Source organism: Poromitra crassiceps (assembly GCF_964638095.1).
Source record: "Poromitra crassiceps genome assembly, chromosome: 1".
Lineage (NCBI taxonomy): Eukaryota > Metazoa > Chordata > Actinopteri > Beryciformes > Melamphaidae > Poromitra > Poromitra crassiceps.
In genome coordinates, this window is record NC_139623.1 from 6,447,692 (window position 1) to 6,472,517 (window position 24,826).

General features: G+C 44.8%; 1 protein-coding gene across 2 annotated transcripts in view; it reads left to right on the forward strand.

Annotated features, from left to right (window-relative positions):
• The window catches only part of cpeb4b (cytoplasmic polyadenylation element binding protein 4b), a 114,000-nt gene that overhangs the window by 60,954 nt on the left and 28,220 nt on the right, over positions 1-24,826 (forward strand). Inside the window, exons 4-5 of one of the 2 annotated variants that reach the window (XM_083648130.1) lie at positions 6,655-6,705; positions 21,890-21,913. In XM_083648130.1, the coding sequence (XP_083504256.1) occupies positions 6,655-6,705; positions 21,890-21,913 (75 nt within the window). The remainder of the gene's footprint in view (positions 1-6,654; positions 6,706-21,889; positions 21,914-24,826) is intronic. The other variant, XM_083648131.1, reaches the window with a different exon arrangement.

The window sequence follows — 24,826 nt, forward strand, 5'->3', positions numbered from 1 at the left end:
TACAGTGCAGTCAGACATACAGTACTGTTTTCATATTACAGTGCAGCTTGTACAGTGCAGTCAGACATACAGTACTGTTTTCATATTACAGTGCAGCTTGTACAGTGCAGTGAGACATACAGTACTGTTTTCATATTACAGTGCAGCTTGTACAGTGCAGTGAGACATACAGTACTGTTTTCATATTACAGTGCAGCTTGTACAGTGCAGTGAGACATACAGTACTGTTTTCATATTACAGTGCAGCTTGTACAGTGCAGTGAGACATACAGTACTGTTTTCATATTACAGTGCAGCTTGTACAGTGCAGTCAGACATACAGTACTGTTTTCATATTACAGTGCAGCTTGTACAGTGCAGTCAGACATACAGTACTGTTTTCATATTACAGTGCAGCTTGTACAGTGCAGTGAGACATACAGTACTGTTTTCATATTACAGTGCAGCTTGTACAGTGCAGTGAGACATACAGTACTGTTTTCATATTACAGTGCAGCTTGTACAGTGCAGTGAGACATACAGTACTGTTTTCATATTACAGTGCAGCTTGTACAGTGCAGTGAGACATACAGTACTGTTTTCATATTACAGTGCAGCTTGTACAGTGCAGTGAGACATACAGTACTGTTTTCATATTACAGTGCAGCTTGTACAGTGCAGTCAGACATACAGTACTGTTTTCATATTACAGTGCAGCTTGTACAGTGCAGTCAGACATACAGTACTGTTTTCATATTACAGTGCAGCTTGTACAGTGCAGTGAGACATACAGTACTGTTTTCATATTACAGTGCAGCTTGTACAGTGCAGTCAGACATACAGTACTGTTTTCATATTACAGTGCAGCTTGTACAGTGCAGTCAGACATACAGTACTGTTTTCATATTACAGTGCAGCTTGTACAGTGCAGTGAGACATACAGTACTGTTTTCATATTACAGTGCAGCTTGTACAGTGCAGTCAGACATACAGTACTGTTTTCATATTACAGTGCAGCTTGTACAGTGCAGTGAGACATACAGTACTGTTTTCATATTACAGTGCAGCTTGTACAGTGCAGTGAGACATACAGTACTGTTTTCATATTACAGTGCAGCTTGTACAGTGCAGTGAGACATACAGTACTGTTTTCATATTACAGTGCAGCTTGTACAGTGCAGTGAGACATACAGTACTGTTTTCATATTACAGTGCAGCTTGTACAGTGCAGTGAGACATACAGTACTGTTTTCATATTACAGTGCAGCTTGTACAGTGCAGTGAGACATACAGTACTGTTTTCTTATTACAGTGCAGCTTGTACAGTGCAGTCAGACATACAGTACTGTTTTCATATTACAGTGCAGCTTGTACAGTGCAGTGAGACATACAGTACTGTAGCAAAGTCATATTACAGTGCAGCTTGTACAGTGCAGTGAGACATACAGTACTGTTTTCTTATTACAGTGCAGCTTGTACAGTGCAGTCAGACATACAGTACTGTTTTCATATTACAGTGCAGCTTGTACAGTGCAGTGAGACATACAGTACTGTTTTCATATTACAGTGCAGCTTGTACAGTGCAGTGAGACATACAGTACTGTTTTCTTATTACAGTGCAGCTTGTACAGTGCAGTCAGACATACAGTACTGTTTTCATATTACAGTGCAGCTTGTACAGTGCAGTGAGACATACAGTACTGTAGCAAAGTCATATTACAGTGCAGCTTGTACAGTGCAGTGAGACATACAGTACTGTTTTCTTATTACAGTGCAGCTTGTACAGTGCAGTCAGACATACAGTACTGTTTTCATATTACAGTGCAGCTTGTACAGTGCAGTGAGACATACAGTACTGTTTTCATATTACAGTGCAGCTTGTACAGTGCAGTGAGACATACAGTACTGTAGCAAAGTCCTTCCCTTCTCAGCAAAGCAAAAACCACAGAATTACAGCACATCATTCTCCGTTGAGCAGTGATTCTTCTCCAGGCCAACTGTCTCTCTCTCTCTCTCTCTCACACACACACACACACACACACACACACACACACACACACACACACACACACACACACACACACACACACACACACTACATGCAGACAGCATACATAAACAACATATTTACATACACAGGAGTAGAACACAGCTCTCATTTCAGCAGAACATATTGAACAAAGTGAGAGAGTGAGGAAGCGAGGGGGAAAGAGAGAGATAGAGGGAGAAAGAAAATATCTACAGTAGAAGTGGCTTTGAACGGCTTCCAGCGTTGTCCTGACTGACAGAAAGGAGCCCTCTGTTCCTACTGTGTGTGTGTGTGTGTGTGTGTGTGTGTGTGTGTGTTTGTCCGTGCACTTCGACTCTGTGTACAGTAGCTGTGTGCAGCCAGCATCATGCGAATCAGATTGGAGAGACACGCAGCGCCGCAGACCAAGCCCCCAGGAATAGCGCTGGGCTGTGAAGCCTTTTGAACATGGTGGCGAAGCTCTGTATTGCAAGTCACATGACGCCATGCAGCCCAGAAAGGAAAATTCCCATCCACTTGCATGGGGACCCCGGCAGCTGTTAAACCCAGGGGAATTTTTTCCGGGTGTCACTCAAAGTATAAAACGACTCTTTTAATTATCAAATAGTTTTTTATGGGGCATTTTTTCTTCAGAAGCCACTAAGAGCCGTATACGGGTGTATTTTCTTCTTGTAATACATCCATGGGTGGGAGGGGTGGGAGACGTCATGGAATACGTCATGGCACACATGCGCACTTCGCCTTAGGCCGCATGGTCAGGAAGTAAAACCAGGAAGAAAAACCCCTGCATGATGGCTTCATGCGCCAGTGAGCAGCCTCCGTCCGAATGCATGGGTTGGCGTGGCTCGTCCCCTATCCAGTTCTTTTAATACATCCATGCCGCACACACACTGATGCCATGTGTATACATGCACATGCTCGTCAAATGCTGGTAAACTCTCTTAAAATGAAAACCCAATATGACCAGGTTATACCAGTGGGCTAGCTAGGACTTTGGCAGCCACGGAAGTGATACTGAAAGCTGTAGTTCCTCGAATGGCCGCTCCGGTTCACCCCCATGTTAAAATGCCCCGACTTTATAACAGTATTAACACATTCACTGCCAACAGTTTTTTCAATACTGTAGGTAGCTTCTGCCAAGGTTTTTTTTGAGGATTCTGGCTCATCTTTCAAGAGCCGAGGATTATTTTCTGCTAGTACTTTGTGAACACAAAATATCTCAAAAGAACTAATAGAATGTGTGCTTTCTCTGTCTAAAAGAGTTAGTTTTTATCATGTTCTGTTATGTAGGCATTAGCAGTTGAATACAGCATGGTTTCAGCGTCTGAGAAGGAAAGCTGAGAAAAATGCATTTTTGTGAAATTCGATAGAACAGTCACTTTAACTATTTATTTTTGGCATCAGTGAGACATCAGACATCTAAACAATATAGTTCTGAACAGTAATTTCCTCCATAACAGCACCCCCACCCCCCTCTCCTTCAAACTCCTCCCTCCGTGGGTGTGTCTCTGGTGGCTTTGCAGCATTTGTCACAGGCGAGTCTCTACCTGTCTGTGCTGCCTGGCTGCTGGCGGCCACTCGTCGGGCGAGTCTGGATGGGGCTCGTTCGTTTCTGGGTTTTGGGTTGTGAGCTCAGCTGGGATGAAGCTGCGTGCGATTCTGGGCTTTCTGCTGGTGTTTCAAAGTGTGTTGCACCCAGAATCTATTTTTGGAATGCCCCACCGCCAGCTCCCAGCGCGAAAGCGAAAGCGTTTTCGCCAATCCATTTTCATGAGAATGGCTTCCTCACGCTGCTGTTTTTGCTCGGCTTTCTCTAGTCTGGAGAGCACTGTCGCCACTTAGTGGGTCAGTAAAATAGGTTATACACATTCAATAGCTCCCATATTTTTATAGGAGATGTAAAAGGGTTTGATCCACGTCCCACCGTCAAATTTTTTTTTTTTTTTTTTGACGAGTTAACTCGTCGACGGCAGTCAACCGTTGGATTTTTTTTGATGAGTTAACTCGTCGACGGCAGTGAACATGTAAGCATGTTTACAGCCTGGTTCAAAGCATGGATTTGGCCTATATAGCTAATTTCACCTTTCATAACAACTGTACACTGGGCGGGTTTTTATATAACACCCATTTATGGTAAAATAGACGATATAAAATACTATGTTTTGGGGTGATTCCAATTCCAATTTTCCTCAAACGTCCACTTGGACTCAAGGATGAACTGATTACATTTTGGTGGATAAGGTCAAAGTTCAAGGACACTGTGACCTCACGAACCCCATTTCCAAGCTCTTTAACGCGATATCTCAGGAACGCCGTGACGGAATTTCTTCCAATTGTATGTATGGAATTACTATGATACTATAGGCCAGTGCCATCCCGGTCTATGAGTCATAGTTTCGTGCTTGTGTACCACATCTACCCAGAGTGCTTTGGGGCTGAATAGGTGAACCGTGGGGAGGGGCCAGTAGAATTCCATGTGATCAAGGCATCGGAATGCACCAATCGCAGGGTGGTCTGTACCCGCACAACAATGGCTGCTCTATTTCAGCTCTTTATTCTCATTATCCCTCTGCAGCAAGCCAACCTAGCCTGGCCCTGCATAACTTTGAAGCTTGGTTGGCATCACACTGTGTGTGTGTGTGTGTGTGTGTGTGTGTGTGTGTGTGTGTGTGTGCGTGCGCGCCTGGCAAACGGCTCCATGTAAAATGTATGATATAGAGCTTAGAGGGAGAGGTGGGTTAGAGGGAGGGAGATGGTTGGTGTCCTGCAGTGGTAAGCCCTAATGGGATTGATGTGGAAGCAACTAGGGGTGCTCCGATCCGGGTAAGCCACGATCCGATCCGATTCCTGGGGTCACGATCCAATTCCAGAATCAATTCTCGATTCCAACGGTTCTCGATTCCGACGATTCTCGATTCCAGAACCTAGAATCGATTCTCAATTATGTCGTTTTATATTGCAATAAGACACGAAGGCAAATCTAAGACAAAAATGACAAATGTATTAATGCTGAACTTCAAGTTCTGAAGTATCACATTCAGGGCCTAAATTCATTGCAAACTAGGGGGGAATTCCCCCCTTATGTTCTTCAGAGGGGATTTATAGACTTTGGGGGGGATCTGTAGACTTTGGTAGGGATTTATAGACTTTGGAGGGAAGACATTAACCCGAGTTTAACTACGCATCTTATGTGCCTATGTGCAAGAGGTGGTGGCACCGTGGCAGTACACAAATTCCAAGTAAAAGTGCAAATACTTCCAAACGGCTCACACTGGCATTATTAGCGCCATGCTTGACCCACAGAACCACACAGGAGAGGTGAACGTCACACATCACAACATCACACATCTCTCGTGTGATTTTAGATCTCCTTTTTAATTCTTCTGTGCTTTGTAAGGATGAACTTGAGTCCAAGATAGATTTTGGTGGTCAAAGTTCAAGGTCACTGTGTGACCTCATGTCTGTCAGTTCCATGAAAGAAGAGGGGGCGGGCGGGCTAGATAAAAGGGGCCATAGCTACTAGCGATGGGAAGGTCGTAGAGAGTCTGGATTCGATGGGTTGGTACGGGTTGTGGTGGGAAGGGGGCGCGGTGAGGGAAAATGGGCCGTAGCTAGGGAGGATAGGAAGCTCGTAGAGAGTCGGGATTGGAGGGATGTGTAGGGGAAGTGGCTAGGGGGTGGTGGGAAGTGGCGTGGTGAGGGAAAGGAGAGGGGCTGGGGAAAAGGGGCCATAGTGAGGAATATGAAGGTTGTAGAAAGTGGGGATTTGAGGGTTTGGTTGGGGGAATGTCTAGGGGGGATGTGGGTGGTGGGAGGGGGCGTGGTCAGTAAGGGGGGGTGTTAGGGAAAATGGGCCGCAGCTGGGGATAGGACCATCATAGAGAGTCACCACCCGGCTCTGGGTGGTGGGACGAAACCGTGGTGAGGCTAGGGGAAAGAGGCTGTGGCTAGGGATAGGAAGGTCAGGAGTGGGCAGGGGGAGTGTTTGGGGGGTGTGGGTGGTTTTGGGGTATGGGTACAACCATTTTCCATGTTTAAAACGATTAGCTGTGTTGTTGGGATACTCGCAAATATTGCCATAAGGCTGAATGACCACACCACTGCGCTGTGGGCTTCAAGTTCAAGGTATTTGTGCTTGTGTGAGTCTGGACAGACATAGATGTAAACTGCTGACTTGTTGTCGGAGGCATACAACCGTGATGCGGTATTTCTAGCAATGAAGTAACAACTGTTTATGCCTCCGTGGCGTGTCACATTCTGTTGTATGTAGGCCCTAACCTCCGTGGCGTGTCACATTCTGTTGTATGTAGGCCCTAACCTGATGCTGCCAGATGGTTTGTTGTCTCATAAGCATCTGGGAATGAGTCGCTCGAGAAACCGTTTCAAAGGGCGCGCACTTTCAAAAAATACCTGGCAGGTGATTGGATGAAGCATCACGTATATCATGGGCTGGCTTCTTGCTGGCATCACACCTAAATCCCGCTGCCCGTAGCTGATTGGTGGGATTCAAAACAATAGATTGGAGCGTGGCAAGATGGATTTGTTGTGCGATCGTGATCTCATGATCTCTCGCAAATCCAGCTGCCTCGCAAAGTTATTTAGGCCCCATTGTGTTAAAGATTTCTGTTCTGTGTCTCCCCCTACAGGTCGTCTGGGGTTCCCCCATCCAGGAGGGGACAACCCTCTGCCCCTCAATGGTATGTATGGTAACCTGCTCCGCCTTTCAAATGCCCACTAGAATGATCGATTATGAATTGGAAAAATAATAGCTTAGGAATCGGGAGAGTTCATTTCCAAAATTCTATCCACCATTCACCATGTAAAATATAATGATCCCGTTAATGGTGGAACGAGGCACCCCCGCTCCGCGAAGACTGTGATGTGCAGTTGGTTGCACTATTGGTGACAAAATGTACCATTGTGACAAAAGCATCTCCTAAATGACATAATATAATGTAATGTAATAGATGTCACGTGTTTCAGGTAATTGATTTCTGATTTAGGGCACAAAACCCAATCCCTTAATCTAGGCTAAAAACAAGATTAGATAATTGTCAAAACTGGATATATTTGGCAGCTGTGCACTGTTAATAATGAAAACACCAGAGATAGGAAAAGTGCACAGTACACACATTCTTTAATTAAGTAGAAGTACAGTTGTGTAAAAAAAAAAAAAGTATAAAAGTAAAACATTTCTACTGGCTGTTTGTGTGCAAAGCTAACTGAACTCATGTCTTATTAATCTAATTAGAAGACTATTAAACTTAAAAGATTCAAACATGTTTTAAGATGTATAAAGACTACCGGTACTTTGATTAATAATTTGTGTAATATGGTTTTTCAACAAAAAAGGTGCACATATTCCGTGAAAGCAAACCGCGTTACATCGCTTTTGTCTGGCATGCATTAAAACCAGAGTAACGAGCCATTTTGAAACAAATATCTGTACTTTATACTATAATAATCTGTATAAAGTACAGATATTTGTTTCAAAATGTAGGGAGTAAAAGTGAAAAGTTGTCAGAAAACTAAATAAATAGGCCTGATTATCCTACTTAAAGTGATAATACGGAAGATTTTCATGTAAATAAATGTCTGTAAAGTCACTATATATCCTCAAGTGAGTTAACACAATGGTGATTGAGCCCATCGCCCATTGATGAAAGCCCTGCATCTCTCTGTATTGCAACATTTATGAACTTGTGTCTGTGGCGACATTTTCCCCGCCCCCAAACAAAAAAAACAGAAAGATATCACAAGCAGCGCACAGTTCTTGACGGGTTTCGCATCACCCAGCACCCGCCAGAGAGGGTAGGCGGAGTCAAAGCAAGTTGCTGCTGTTTCCGCGTTACATGATCCCACTGGAGATTTGGGCAGCACACCCTGGGCCCGCCTACGCAGCAGTCAAGTGCCAGGATTGGCCAGGAGCGAGCCTTTTGTTCCCTTTTGACAGCTCAAATCTCCCACACACACACACTCCGCCCAACTGCCCACATGTCACAGCGATCTACAGTGGGATCCATGAGCACCGCTGACCAACTTCTTCTTCTTTTGAGATGTGTGCGCGGTTGGAGTCCAAGCATTGCATTACCGCCCCCACTGGCCAACTTGAATGTATTAAGAAGAAGAAGAAGAAAAAACCTTCACGTCACATACGCGCCACTGTGTGGATCTCATCTGCAATTACTGTTCATGGCCATAGGTGTTGTCAAAGACAAGAAAACTGAAATATTCCGTAATATCACTTTAAGTACAGTAACAAAGTATTTGTATTTAGTTACTTCCCATCTCTAGAAAACACACAACCCTTGATGGACGATGATGTAATTTCTTCCCCAGTGAAATTGATAAATAACAACTACGAGTCACCCATTTTTAGTTACTTTGGTGACCCACAAAAATGTGGTGTTTTGCCCCGGCAAATGTGTATGTAGGTTAAACTGAGTTTCATCAGTCGCCTGGAGGTAGTGGAGCGGCTCTGTCCCGTGCGCTCTTGCCTCTTGCTAACCTTGGCATGAATCCTACCAGAACTTTCTGTGCGGTTCTGAGCCTCCCTTACACTGTGCCCTTCCCTGCTCTCCAAATGTTGAGTACTAACTAAACTAACTAAAAGGACACCTACATGCAAGCCCCCCCCCACCCCACACCAAGCCTCCCAAAATTTAGTCTAACCAATTTTGTGTTTTTGTTGTGGTTGACCCCCGACCCAACAAGTCATTTACGTCGCTGAGTCCTTCCCTTCCCTTTGAGTCATACTGCATTCAATCTGGGAACCCAGAGTCTATTTTTATTTGAAAAAAATAAAAATTTGAAAAATAGACTCTGAACCTTTCTTCACCGCTTCCTGTACAGCGCACCTCTCCTGCCACGTCACTTCCTTTTCCGCGTCCGTTTCGGCTATCTGCTAATAACGGTAACGCAAAAACACACTGCGTCAACATTGGGCTCTATCTTCCCACTGGCCTTAGGCGCTAAACTGGCGTTAAACGCAAAAGAACACCCTTTGCGCCTGCCTCGGGAAGATAGCATCATGTTTTCAGGCCCCGAAATGCGCTTTACGCCTAATGGCCGGGACACACATCTTGCGTGTACCTACCTAGTGCGTGTGCGTGGCGTGGGGGCTGCGGCTGGCACGCCCGCGGCATCCACACAGGCAGCGTGGCTGCTGCGTGGCACCTGCCCGCTGCTGTCTGTCTGCCTGCCAACTCTCTTCCTATAGAGTTGACCTTTTATTAAATTTGCTATAAACAATACAATGATGATTTTAACTGAAGATCGCTTGGGCTCACTTCAGCAGTATTGATTTGTGTGTGTGTGTGTGTGTGTGTGTGTGTGTGTGTGTGTGTGTGGGGAGGGGAGGAACGAAGCCACGTTGTAGCCTATCTACTGTATGTGGTTTTCAGAGGGCAGGAGAACTGCAGCTGAGCTCATCCTCCCGTCTCAAATCAAAACGAGCCTTGATTGGCTGTGGCTGCCCCTGTAAAATATCATTTTAATGCCTATTTGTGTCTATTTGTGTAGAGACACGCTAGAGACACGCGCGCGGTAAGCAGAAAAAATAGGCGTCGCTTCTATTCTCTAGATGACGCGCGTCTCACCCCTCGCAAGACACGCGCCTGAGTCTCATGCCGGTGGTGTGGCTGCTGTAACCTGTTAACATGGGCGCCGAAATGAAAATCAACAGGTAACGCCACGCAGACGCACAGCAGACGCAAGATGTGTGTCCCGGCCTTAAGAGGCGTGGCGCAGTGCCAGAATAGGCCAGAATTGGCGTTTGGGCCTTAAATACCGGCCTAACGCTATCTTCCCCCCTGATGTTAATTTAGCGTTTAGCGCTTTTCAAAACCAGGCCTTATTCAGTGCCCTTACTCACTCCCTCTCTCTCGCGCGTCAGACAGGCACAATGACAGATGAAAAAGTTGTTATACCGTAGTTTTGAGCCCCTGTCATTCAGAGGCTGTTGCATCATCCTACCTGTGCAGTGGGGGAGAAGAAAAGGTAGCGAGAGAAAACGATATCATCCAATATATTTATCTAGCCGATGCGTTTAGAACATTATTTTCACTTTGATCTTGCTATAGTGTAGCGTATTTACATGCTTGCTGTATTTAAACTGTAGTGAGATTGGTTTGAGAAGCATAATAATATGGAATAATATATATGGAGACAGACGGGGATGAAAGAGGGAGGGGGGGAGCTCAGAGCGCTTTGGTCGGGCTTTTCTGACCGGATTGGTTCGCTCCGTGGAATGGAACATGAAAGGGACATTGTGATTCGTTTACTGCACTTCTCCAATGAGCACGTTGTGAATAATTATACGCTTAAAAGGCGTAGTTATAATGCTTAAGGCCGCGTGTAGTGCCGACAGGAAAATATCGACTACGCCGGTCCACGCCCACTAATATGGGCTGCGCCTTGCGCTAATTTAAGGCCAGTGGGACGATAGAGCCCACTGCGTCAACTTGTCTCGCAACAACATTGGAAGCAGAAAAGGAAGTGACGGTGGCAGGAGTGGGCCCTGTACAGGAAGCCGGGAAAAAAGGTAGGGCTGTCCCAGAGTCTATTTTTCAAATAACAATAGACTCTGGGTTCCCACATTGTACTGCACTGTACCAGTGGCTTAAATCAGTGTTGTTCAACCTGAAGTTGTAACCCCTCAGGGGGTGGTAAGACCATTTTTGGTGGTCATGAGATGACTTATGGCAGGGTTCCCCAATAGGCGGCCTGCGGGCCACATGCAGATGCATGCAAACACCTGGCCCGTGCTGACCCATTGGCATTCATGTGAACACACACACACACCTGTCATAACATGAGAAATAAATTGAGCAACGTGAAATAAAGTTAGCACTGCTCTACTTCATTTTGACCTCATCCCACACCGTGCACTTGACCTGGCTATGCCCCCCTAGTGGTCCTTCCTGTCATCCCGCCGAGGAGCCAGTTAACCCGAACCCAAACAGCCATGGCCACCTGTCATCAAAAAAGCCATTGAACGATTTCCAGGCAGTCTGTCCTAAACCAGGAACAATAATATGGCCTACACGAGCAAACAAAGCAGCTCTCCCCAAACCGGTCTTCCCAGCAAAACATCTTGCCAACACAGATAGTGGAACCAAATTTCTAGATCCCGGCAAAAGAAAACGCAACACAAAACCGTAAAAATGTATGTCGAGCATGTAAAACTTGCCATTTTCAGTGTGTAGGTTGCTAGCTGACAGGTTGTTGTGGTTTCGTGTAGTGACAGGTACTTGTACAAACATGCCCATAGCAGAAGGGGGTTCTGAAGAAATGGATATAGCGCCAATAATGACAGAGCCATTCGACTAGTTGTGCCCCAACAATATGTCACTGACTGACTGACCACACCCGTGGGCCAGTCAGTGAAGAAAACAAAAAGAAAAGTATGTGACACATTGGGAAGAATCAACAAGCAGAGCAAGTCGTTGGTCCAATCCCATTTCTTCTTTTCACCTCAGTCTGTCATATTTTTGTAGCCTGATGTCAGACTGAATTGTCAACTCGTTACTCTCACTTCGATCTTCTAGTCTGAGATTGCACTCTGTGTTACAGTATTTCTATGAATCTACAGCCGTTTTCCCACATGCGTACTGGAAAATTACCTGTAAGTCAATATCGGACATTTCCCTTCACACTTCGGCTCGCGCATGTGGGAATCTATCAGCGAATTTGCCTGTATGTTGGGGGGCGGGGGGAGGGGCGAGCTTATTTGGGGGGTCGGCAAAACTCGAAATAAGTTCACTTGTCAGTTGTCACACAATAAATCACACTCGTTTGACTTAAGAGCAGCGTCAAGACGCCAGCGTAATAAACACAGCCGATTTACCCCCTCCCCTCTCTGCTCGAGAGCAGCAGCCACACAGGACAGACACAGCGAGAATGGCAGAGGCTTGCAAGCTGCTCAACGCTTGTATGTATGTAGAGAAAGCAAATGCACGAAGCGAAATGTGGAAGCAGTTTGCTTTGATGTGCGTGAATGATTAGATGATGCACTTTGAAGAAGTTGGGATCCGTGTCTGAGAGAAATAGTTGCTGGTTCGATGTTTATCCGTTCACCTGCGTCGCGTTGAAGCACTTTTTACAGACTGGCTTCGTTTGATGTGTCCGGGGTTGCCTTCGGAAATCAGCAAGCTGACATACTGCTCTTATTAGGCTATCACAAGATCATTTCGCCAGTTTGCTTTAATGTGCGCGAATGATTAGATTATGCCCGCTGGAACATTAAGCAACGTGTGTAGGCTACACCTCGCCCATGATTGAAGGACCGCTGTCGCGGAAAATGACTATACCCGTTTCCACTTGCGTCCCCTTAAGAGCATACCGCTCTTCTGACTGGCTCCAAACCGGTGAAATGTCGGGGATGACGGGGTCGCGCTTATACCGGCACGACGACTTCCCCACATGCAGGCATTACACCACGTTCCGGTCATTTAGCGGTACGAAGCGCATGTGGGAAAACGGCTTTAGTTAATCCAGTTGGGCGAAAGAAAGAAAAAAACAAAATGATCTCCCCTTTGAATATGCCTTCAAAGCAGACTGCCGTTTGGATTTCAAAGTAAGTGGTACTTTTAATCGATTTAAAACAGCCTCGATAGCAGCATAGTTCCGCCCGTGGCGCTGTTTATTGACACCGATTGGTTAATCGTTAGTCCCCCTCTGCGCTCGTTGGCTCGGCCTTAGTGTCAACCCGAGAAACGGCATTTGCATATGATATGACAATGACAGACCAAGAGCAGCCAAAACACAACTCTGTGGAGAGTGGGCGGATCCCAAGGTCTGGACCCAGGCAAATGTTTACCTTGATCAAATCTGGCTAAAGTTCATCTCTTGTGTAAGAAAGTTGCAGTGTAAGTATCCTTTCTATTGTACAGCTGTCATTGATGTGTATATTTTATTGTCTTGTTTTTACTGTGCGAATAAATAAACTAAACTAAACTAAACTGCACTTGTGTGAAAACTTTAACGATAAAGTTATCATACAGTAGCTTACAGGTAGTAGATGTCCACTAAACTAAACAGCGCTGGAAAAGTGCTGACGAGCGCCGATCCCAGCACACCACACAACATGCAAGGATGCAGATTGAAAACAGCGATAGCTAACAGCTAACAACACATACTGTGATAAAAAGCACAACAGCACTCACCAGAAATATTAAGTGTCGAGCCAATCTGCTCCCACATTTGCGCCTTTCTGTCTCTGTAGTGATAGTTTCTCCTTATGATTAGTTGCCTGAAAACTAGCGCCCCCACCAGCGGCTTTCTGAAGCCACTGCTGAGTGCTGAGTTAAAGGTCCCAATTCGTGCAGCTGTAACCTCTTAAAAACGTGTGTCTCTGGTCCATAAAACATGATTCTGGATTAATCTGTCGAAAATATAGCAACCCCGTTTGTTGTGACGGAGTTCTCACTTCCTCATCTCGTCGCTTCCCAAGAATGGCCTGTTTTTATAATATATTCAGAACTAACAGTTCCCATTGGCCGCTGAGGGAGAGCCCGCCCCAGGCTCCCAGCGGCCAATCAGATTAGCGTCTGTGGACCAGCACGCTAGGTTGCGAGTTATCGTTAACTTAACGGTACTACGCTAAAGAGGACATCTCAAAATGCCTAGACTTACCGAATGCACCTCTGCAGTTGCTGGATCACGTACAGTTGGCGTCGCTCCAGCTAGAAGTGTTAATTTTGTGGCTATAGACTAAATGGTGCAGGTAGCTTGTGTGAGAGAGACCCGCGCAGTATGCGTGAGGAAGCTCGTGACGTCCCAATTCCCCTCTGGGCAAACGAAGCGTTTGGGGGTGTGGCTTGGAGGAGACTGCAGGGGGACGCTGGATAGGGACAAATCCAACTGTGGCAGTTCTGAGCGTGTGACCACTCATTACAGGGAGGGCTGACAGCAGTATATATGCATTTACAAGTAAAAACAGCTTTTGCACGGAATGGGACCTTTAACACATTCACTGCCAGCCGTTTTTTTTTTACTGTAGGTAGGTTCTGCCAGAGGGTTTTTTTGAGGATTCTGGCTCATCTTTCAAGACCCGAGGATTCTTTTCTGCTAAGATTTTGTGAACACACAATATCTCAAAAGAACTAATAGAATGTGTGCTTTCTCTGTCTAAAAGAGTTAGTTTGTAGAGTTAGTAGTTATGTAAGCATTAGCAGTTGAATACAGCATGGTTTCAGCGTCAGAAAAAATATTCTGAGATAAACGGCTTTTGGTGAAATTCGATAGAACAGTCACTTTAACCATTCATTTTTGGCATCAGTAAGACGTCAGACATCTAAACAATAGTTTTGAACAGTAATTTCCTCCATAACAGCAGGAAACCCCCCTCTGCTTCCAACTCCTCCCTCCGTGTGTGTCTTCTTGGCTGCAGCGGCCGTGTCACAAGCTCGTTGCTGCTGCTGTAACCTCGCGTCACCAGTCTCATTGCTTTGCTGCTGCTGTGCCTGTCTGCGCGGCCGCTCTTTGAGGAAGTCTGGATGGGCTCGCTTCGGTTGAGAGCTTTGATGAAGCTTTTGCGATTCTGGTCATATTTATGCTGCGTTTTTCAAAGTGTGTTCCACCCGTAATCTATTATGCAAATTTGCAATCCCGCACCGCCAGCAATCAGCGCGACATCCATTTTCATGAGAATGGCTTCCTGACACTGCTTTTTGCTTGCCTTCCTCTAGTCAGGAGAGCACTGTCGCCACTCAGTGGGTCGGTAAAATAGATTATACACATTCAATACCTCCAATTCTGGCATAGGAGACGTAAAAGGGTTAGATCAACGTCCCACCGGCAAAAAAAAAAAAACAATTTTTTTTGACGTATTAACACATTGAATGCCAGCCATGTTTTCATTCCTGTAGGTAAGTTGTGCCAGGGGTGTTTTTGACGATTCTGGCTCATTTTAGAACAGCCGAGGATTCTTTTCTGTTAAGAATTCATGAACATCAATCATCTAAAAATAACTAATAGAATGTGTGCTTTCTCTGTCTAAAAGAGTTAGTTTGCAGAGTTAGTAGTTATGTAGATATTAGCCGTTGAGTACAGCATGGTTTCAGCGTCTGGAAATTTATTCAGAGATAAATGGCTTTTTGTGAAACAGTCACTTTAACCATTCATTTTTGGCATCAGTAAGACCGTCAGACATTCTAAACAATAGTTTTGAACAGTAATTTCCTCCATAACAACAGGAAACACCCCTCTCATTCAAACTCCTCCCTCCGTGTGTCTTCTCCTCCTTCCTCCTGGCTCTAACAGCGGGCGTGTCAGAAGCGCGTTGCTGCTGCCTGCCTGCCTGTCTGCCTGTCGGGCAAGACGAGTCTGAAATGGATTACTGTAAAATCGCGTCGCCATTTCCTTGAATAGCTTGCTCCCGCGGTGTGTGTGTGTGTGTGTGTGTGTGTGTGTGTGTGTGTGTGTGTGTGTGTGTGTGTGTGTGTGTGTGTGTGTGTGTGTGTGTGTGTGTTCGCGCGTTGCTGCGCGGCTCTGGGGGGAAGGGATCTCTGTCCGTTCTGTGTGTGTGTGTCCGGGCTTCTGACTGTAAAATCGCCAAGCCATTTCCGCGGGAGGCGGCTGCTTTTGTGGCTTTTGGGTCCCGTGGCTGTGACTTCTCTCGGTCTCTGTCGCCACTTAGTGGTCGGTAAAATAGATTACACACATGCTCTTGCTCCAAATAGTTATCTCAAAGATGTAAAAGGGGTTGATTGATGTCCCACCGTCAAAAAAAAAAAATCTTTATGTAAGACGAGTTAGTCCGTCCTTGGCACTTAAGCGCTGGATTATGTAAGACGAGTTAGGTCGTCTATGGCACTTAATGAGTTAATACGTCATTGGCAGTGAACCGTTGGATTTTTTTTGACGGATTAATACGTCATTGGCAGTGAACGTGTTAATGTTAATTATTGTGCTTGCTGAAAGCAAGGCACAATCTATAAAGTCCCCCATACTTAATATTATTATTCTTTATATCTGCCTTTTTTGGGGGACATAATAACTCCCACAGTTTTCACACCACATAGACATGCCAGAACTCAAAACGTGCGGCTCATTGAGGACAGGGTTGCTATGACTTTTCTAAGGGTTTGATCAAGCAGTTTGGGCGCTATTTGCTATTAAGCGCAAGTTGTTTTCCCATTCACTTGAATGGGGTTTCGAAAAACCTTGCATTACATTAGCTGTATCTCAGAAACCGAGGTACAGCTATGAAACTTGGTAGGGAGGTTCACAGAGGGTCCTTTTACTATCCACAAAAAAATTACACCAATTGACCAGATGGTGGTGCTATAACAGCCCTCTTTACGTTTTGGTCCATAACTTTTGAACCCTAGGGTCAATCAAACTTCTTTTTTCCCTGGATTCCTTGGGTCGTTCCGCATCTACTCATGTAGGCCACACCCATTTCTGTCTGACTAGATTTTCCGCCATTTTGAATTTTGTCCAAGCTATTGTCCAAATTTTGCGATTCCTCCTTGAAATGTTGTCCAATCTTCACCAAACCAAAGCACCCATCATGTGGGGAGTGTCCTGCACAACACCGATTTCACGGTTTTTGAAATGACTGCACCGTTGCGATATAATCCACTTCCAAAGTTCTGTTGGTGGGGCCTATTTCACAAAAATCACCATAACTCCGGAACGCATCGTCCTATGCTAACCAAACTTGGTACAGTTGTGGAGGGATGTAGTCTGAGCTGATAGGAAAAAGATTGTCATTTCGCCTATAGGGGGTGCTGTAGCAACATCAAGTACCTGTAGCTCACAAACCATATGAGCGTCTGTTCCCAAATTTGGTCCATATGTTCATAGAGTACTCTTCTACTCTGACCTGGCGCTATAACAGCCATCTTTACGTTTTGGTCCATAACTTTGGAACCGTAGCTTCTACAATCAAAATGATTTTTTCCCAAGTTTCCTTGGCTCGCCCCACTTTTACTCATTGCTGTGATCTAAAAAAATTACACGCTTTACATTAATATTATTCTCTGGGGTTTACTGTCAGACAGAGAAAATGGGCATGAACAGGCGAGGAGAGAGAGAGAGAGAGAGAGAGGAGCAGAACTGTCTCCAACACAGCGCTGATGAGAGAGGGGAAATCCTCCGTGTTGACACAGCGTGAGCTTCTGCCACTGCCTGCTCCTCTCTCTCTCCTTGCCTTTTCTCTTTTCCAGAGTCTTTTCTCTGTCCGACAGACAGTAAACCCCGGAGAATAATATTCATGTATAGAGTCGTTTCCATGTTACCAGACACTCTATAGACAGTTTGGTCCCTATCGTTGCATCGGCGCTGTTTCTAGGCCGAACGCCTGGCGCAGCTCAAATCAGTGGGCGTGGACCAGCGCACTTGATATCGTCGTGCTGGCGCTAGACGCAGCCTCAACCATTACAACCACGCCTTTTAAGCGTAAAATTATGCACCGTCATGCTCATTGGATAACTGCAATAAACGAATCGCACGCTTGCCTTTTTAGCTCCAATTCCAGTGATCCCGCAAAACCAGACGAAAGCCAAACGCTCTGCCCCCCCCCCTCCCTTCATCCAGTCTGTCTGTCTGACTGCATTATAGGCTATTATTCCATATTATTATGCTTCTCAAACCAATCTAACTGCAGTTTCAATACTGCAAGCATGTAAATACGCTACACTATAGCAAGATCAAAGTGAAAATAATGTACTAAACGCATCAGCTAGAAAAATATAGCCTATTAGATTGGTGAAAGTTTGTCCAGAAAGATATCGTTTTCTCTCCCCTGCTGCAGGTAGAATGATCGATGCACATAAATATACCCTACATTATGTAAAGTCATTGCATAAATGTGTTTTTATTGTAAAACTAAATGTCAAGTAGGGCCAAGTTATTGGAGCGGACATCACAGTATAGCACATCACAGAAGCGCGTTCCGCTGTCACTTATCTAAATCACGTTAAACCCACAAGGGGTATATATAGGCTCAAGAGGACATATATGTTTCACATAGGGTGGTGTTTCATTTCGATGTTTTATTTGGTCCAATATTGAAATGTTCGACAATTGCAGGTTGTCTTACCATTACACATTATTTTAGATCTACCTTTTATATCTATTTCGGCTCATTTGGTTGCTATTTAGTAGCGAAATGGAGGACCCAATTGCATGCTGGGAGTGGACATTCACAGGCAGTAAACTTACAACTGCTATTTCCTATGGGAAGCTGGGTGCTGCTATGTGTTGTGTCTGTTTGAGCGAGGGAGTCAGAGAGAGAGAGAGAAGGGTGACTCAGAGGCAGAAGAGCACTGGCGCACTGAATAGGCCTGGTTTCAGAGAGAGACAGAGAAGGGTGACAGGGGAGAGGCACAAGTGCACTGGCGCACTGAATAGGCCTGGTTTTCAAAGGCGCAAAGCGCTAAATGTAGGCCAGGTGCGAAGATAGCACTACGCCGGTAGTTAGCGCCGACACGCCCACTTTGGCCCATTCTGGGACTGCGCCACGCCCATTCGGCCTAAAGCGCATTTGGCAGCCTAAAGCCATATTGATATCGTCCCAAAACAGGCGCAAGGCACGTTTTTTTGCGTTTAAGGCCCGTTTTAGCGCCGAAGGCTTGTGGGAGAATAGGGCCCTTTGAGTCTCCCAGCGGCAAAACAAGCCGTTTTAGCGAACGTGGAATGACGGTGCGCAATTGCCCGACTGGGTTACACTGGTAGTTGTTTGACGATATTGCTCGAGCTGTTAACAAGGCTATCTCGGTGAGTACTCAACCAATTAGAAAAAAATATGTCACGATGAGTCGCTGAGACACATACAGTGTGGAAAATAGGGTCCAGGTATAAAAAAATGAAATTATCCTTTAATTCCTCCGCTGTTTTTGTCACATTATGCTGGCCAGCATTTCCTCCTACGGTCCTGTTGTGCTGTAGAAAATGATGACTTTTAGTTGTATATAAATAACACTTTTTCTTCCTAATGGCTGAAAAATCGAATCTGGCAAGTCCCTTTGACATGTTGCAGTTCCCCCCCATCTCTTTCTCTCTCTCTGTCCATATGAATCTGCCCCCCCCCCCCCCACCTCCAAATAAATAAACACATTTGCTCTCAAAACACCCCAATCAAAAACTGAATTATGTATTAGGCCTATTTTATCATTATGAAATAGGTTACTACAATAATTAGCTAGTTTGTATTCCATGTTTTACAGTTGATTCCATTTTTATTGCCAAATTCCATGATTCCGTCTGCGTTTTCTGCATTGTGGAAATTCTATGGCCCTCTCCCTCCCTGCTCCTCTGTGTATAATTGCAGTGTAGTCATGTTTGCCTCCTGGTCTGGAGCCAGGCAGAGTAGAGCAGCAGAGGTCAGTAAGTATGGTCACAGAGATCCACGGGTCACATGGCCAGATCACATGGTCAGATCACATGGTCAGGAGTTGTCATCTCGCCTTGAGACAGATGGTGCCAGACGATCAACAGGATTCTCCTGCTCTCTCTCTCTCTGTCTCTGTCTCTCTCTGTCTCTGTCTCTCTGTGTGTCTCTCTCTCTCTCTGTCTCTGTCTCTCTGTGTGTCTCTCTCTCTCTCTGTCTCTGTCTCTCTGTGTGTGTCTCTCTCTCTCTCTGTCTCTGTCTCTCTGTGTGTCTCTCTCTCTCTGTCTCTGTCTCTCTGTGTGTGTGTGTCTCTCTCTCTGTCTCTGTCTCTCTGTGTGTGTCTCTCTCTCAGATATAAGCATATAGAACAAATTGCATGTGTCTTTCTCTTTATCCCCGTCACTTGCTCATGTTTTCTCTCCACCTCCCTCAAGCTCTGTCTGACCTTCCCAACAGTCGGTATGTCCATCTGGATTGTGGAGGTGTGTGCGTGTGTGTGTGTGTGTGTGTGTGTGTGAAGGGTTATTGCTTGTGTGTTCTGATAATAGACAGTAAAACAGATGGACGGAGTGTTTGTGACATCACCCATTAGTTTGTGGACTCACGTTTTGGAGTGTGTCCATGTGGCTTTTTGGCCGCTGCCGTCTTGGTTTTCACGCAGGGTTTCACACAGAGCCACAGCTCCGCCTGCTATTGGTCCGGCGAGCTGCGCAATCACTGGACAGGCAAACTGTCAATCACGACCAGAAAATAGTATTCTCTATCACCTATGTACTCTAACCAGGTGAGTTATATTACATACAAGTATTATACAAGTATACCCCCTCCTACAGTTGTCATGAAAGATGACATTAGCTATACATACCAAAACTGCTTTTGAATCAGTCTGTAAACATGTGCAAAGACATGTATTTTAACATGGGAGTGAATGGGGATTGACCAGTGGGCAAGCTTTGACCTTCCCACCTGAAATCCAGGAAGTGTTCCTGAAAGCTGTAGTTCCTCGACTGGCCACATGGGACTGGGTCCAATAGCATTCACACCATGTTAAAATGCCCGACTTTGTAACAGGATTGAACATGTTTCCAGTATGGGGCAAAGCACGGTTTTGGTCTATATAGCGAATTTCACCTTTTCATAACAACTGTATGGGGGTCATTTCTGGGAGTTTGGAGTAAACCAGATGATAGAAAAGGGGGTGATTGACAGATCGCCTGTCCGGTCGCGCAGCTTGCCAATCACGGACCAATGGCAGGCGGAGCTGCGGCTCTGGGAAACCCCCATCTCACGTGAGCTGTGCAAGGACCCCAAGATGGCGACATACAACACTTTGCTGCAAAATGTGAGTCCAAAAAGTAGTGGAGGGCTTTGTCGATATTATTTAGGTCAGTGGGATCGACTTGCTCTTGCAGCTTGCCTCAAGTGGCCATTCGAGGAATTGCAGTTTCTGCAACACCTGCATTAACATCAATGCGGAAGTAGAAAGCTGCCCCCTCGGTTCTGACCATTTCTTCATCTACTCCGGTTTTAGATGGGTCAATGCTTCAATCTCTCCGGTCTGCACTTCATTTGAATTCGGTCCAATTCCATTCATTTCAGTTCAGAGCCCAGTGCAAAGAAACAGTATTTCCCTTTGAACATATTCAGTGAACGGGCATAAAGAGAGTCTTGGAGACATTAGGGGATAGAAACAGATGACAGTGAACCTAGCTGTGGACTGATGGACCTTGGTTTGATATACAGTAGGCCCATGTTTTAGTCCACAAGGAAATTGGATTTCTGTGGTTGGATTTAATGTAGGAGCAAAAATAAAGACCGTGACCATTTGAAATCTGGGGAACTTGACATTCAAAAAAAACTGCAAGGATGGACTTCTTCGTGTTTAATGTGACAGACTTTGAAAGGCGAAATGTGTTTTTCTAACTCCAAAGATACTGTAATGTACATTATATACAGATTTTTTGTTAACTTAATCTCTGCTATCCAATGATTTACCAAGGCATGATGCCTCATTGTCAGCTGACACGTGTCCACTTTTTTTTCCTCTTTTTCCTTTTTTAGCAATCGTGTGGAACATCCCACAGTCTTGTTCCAAATGGTTGTGAGATCAAAGCGTTGTGCCTTGATAGGGCCTAGCTACAGCTAGCTGTAACTAGCTACAACTCATTACTACACTAGCTACTAGCTACTAGCTACAACTCATGATCTCCCGCTGAAGCCTGTTACACATCCCTTCAAAGGAAACCCAGTTACCACTATAATAAGTCATACCGTTACTCTCCAGCAGGGATAAACAAGGGGGGTTTAGTGATTTATGACTGTTTAATGAAATGAAAAAATGAACAAACACATAATAATAATGATAATGATGATGATGATGATAATAATGATGATGATGATAATGTTGATGATGATAATAATGATAATAATGATAATAATAATAACAAGCCCCCTTGCTCGTGGCCACCTGGCCCATTATTATGATACACTGTGCATCTTTTATAATCACCTTCTGCTCTGATTTGTCCTTGTTCCACATGCAGCCAGGAATTATGGCAGGAGACGAGGTAAAATATAAATATGGACATGTTTCTCAGCACACATGTGTAGGCCTGGGTATTTTGATTGATGTCATGTTATTTAAGCTGTGCTGTAATGGCTTTGCTGCTTATGGGGTGATGGTGTGTTGGTAAATGAATGCTTAACCCTGTGCTCTGCATCTGTCTGGTGAAGTCATGTATTTCTCTGCATGATTGTCTAATTGCACATTCCAATTGTATTGGGAATTAGGAATAGGAGTTAGACAGTACTGTGTGTACAACTGATTTAAGACAGAAGTGCTAATAAACAGTATTTACTACAAGTTCAAGTTGTACTACTGTTGAAGCGCGGACTTGCCATCTTGGATTTTGAGGTCGGAGCTGTTGTGGCTCCCCCAAGATTCAGGTAGGAGATCCGAGGTCAGGTGATGTCACCGGAAGGGGGGGGGGGGCGGGAGGAGTCACAACGCGTATTTAACCTGGGAAATTCCTAGTTCCCAATACTAATGGAATGCACGATTAGTGTGTTGTCTTGGGCTTGTGGAGTGGGACTCTTTCTTTCTTTGGAGTCTTCCTTTCCTCTGGGTTTCTCTTCTTATGCTTGACTTTGCCATCCAAGTTCCCATTTCCCCACACATTTTGCCAGTTGGTTATGTCGGCCATCACAAGTGGTTAGTGTCACATTTGTTATGGGCCTGCTGAAGGAGAATACACACAGCACACAGCGTCGCTGTCCAGTGCAAACCTCGTATCTCCAAAGAAGCTATTTTTCACGGGAAAAAACATTCATATTAACATTGTGTAATAGTAATAACAACGTTAACAACCAGTAATATAACATCTTTTGCTGGCCCAAAGTACATGGAACTTTCACAGGTTATTATTGGGGTACCCACCAGGGATTCCATTAGGCTTTTTTCTAAACGGCCAATGGAGCTGGCAACATTCTAGAATCTAAATATGCAGACAGTTTACTTTCTTAAAATATATAGCCTATGTTTTAAAAGAACATGTACATATTTAGGCTACTATAAACATTGTAAGTCATTAAATGATCACGATGTAGGCTATGGGAATTTCGGAGACATCAAAGTGAATCAATCAACCAACAATCAATCAATTGTATATTTATATAACGCCAAATAATGAGGCATCGCAAGGCAGATTTTAAGATTAAATACTAGCTTCTCCAACAATGCTACAGCCAGTAATTTGAAAATGCATATCCTTTGCAGAGTAGAATTAATTTCAGATTTTATTTCAGCGTATTTTGGCTATAACGCCTTTGTGCGCTGTGCACTGGTGGAAGACACTGAAAGCTTATTGCACCTATAGCCTTAATAAACACAAAGTGCACACTGTTTCTTTTCTTTTCTAGCCTACTATATAGCCTACACTTCTGACCTGCTTGAGGGGATTGTGCCATGACCGTTAATGCAGTAGCCTACGACACGCACGATGGCCTGCTCCGGCACCATGACACGCACGATGGCCTGCTCCGGCACCATGCCAACTTCGCCAGCGGTGAAAACGGCAATCATTCCAGCCCAGTCCCGCCTCCTCTCTTTGTGTGCCCCAGGTTGGGCCAATGGGCATGCCGCATGATGGTCTGGTTGTAGGCGATGTCCGTGCACAGCGGGGTGGAAATGAACTGATAAACGCAGTGCTCTCGTATGCGGTATGGACATTATGGCTGGGCACGGCTGGAAGACGAGCGCCAGAGCGCATATCCAAAAGCACACGGTGCCAGGCAGCATGTTGATGTGTGCGTAAAAGAGCGTGAAAACGGGTTGATCGATGCTTTTACAGCTGCATTCCTTCCACGGCAGTTTCCACAAGTCTCTAAGAAAAATGGTTGACAATTCTACTGTGTATTAATCCCACCAAATAATACATTAGGTCAGGTTGGGAACCAATAGGTATATTTCTCCTTGATGCATAAAAAAAAAATCAATTTCCTGGGATTCCCGTGAAAAAGGGCTTAATTTCCCATTTCCCGGTATGCCTCATTTTCTGGAAAAATATTAAACCCTAGTACCCACTAGGGATGCCGGTGTAGCGACTAATTTTCCTGACGTTTAAACGGAAATTTTTAATGGCGGCCGACTAGTCCGTAAGTAAGAAAACAGCCAAAACTCAGCGCAATTTAATATATAAGGTTAAAACGTCAGATTGTTTTTTGTGTATTTAAGAGCCATTTGAAACCATTCATCATCCTCAATATTCACATTTTGCGCTGTTTATGAACATTGCACATTAGAAAACATCAACAACTCACCCCAGCGCCGTGTATTCAGGCTAAATATAGTCCATTTAACTTTTGGAAGCCTTTGCGTTCAACAAAGTTGAGTGGAAGCATCTTGTGCAGTCATTCATTTCCATAATGAGCCTTCTTGTGTGGCTAAGGGTTTAGCTTGTCTGGCTAATGCATTAGCAATGGCATAGCATCCACATGTCTTTGCGTCCACATGCCTGTGCTGAATGTCGGTCGAGTGGTTAACATATGCCAGTTTTATCTGACACAGCCTACATACAACCATATTTTCATTTACTGGATCAAAATACTGCCAAACTGCACTGTTTTTATGAGATGCCATCTCGACTAGTCAGGGAGTGGGCGTTTAAACGTTTAACCGACTAGTTGTCGGCATCCCTAGTACCCACTAAATCCATTCATGGAAAAAGAAGACGAAAATGGCTGAATTTGGGGATAAGAGATTTGCGCCGGACAGCGACGACAGACAATAGTCGGGTTTCCATCCACCTGTTTTTATACGAAATTTCAATTTGCACATAAAAAAACAGTGGAAACGCTGCAAAATTAGCAAAAACCTCCAAATATTGCAAAAAAGTTTTCACACTTGAGGGAGGTGGAAAAGTCAGTGTATCGATAAAAGGAAAATGCGATAAGTGCAGTGGAAACAAATTAAGCGATATTCC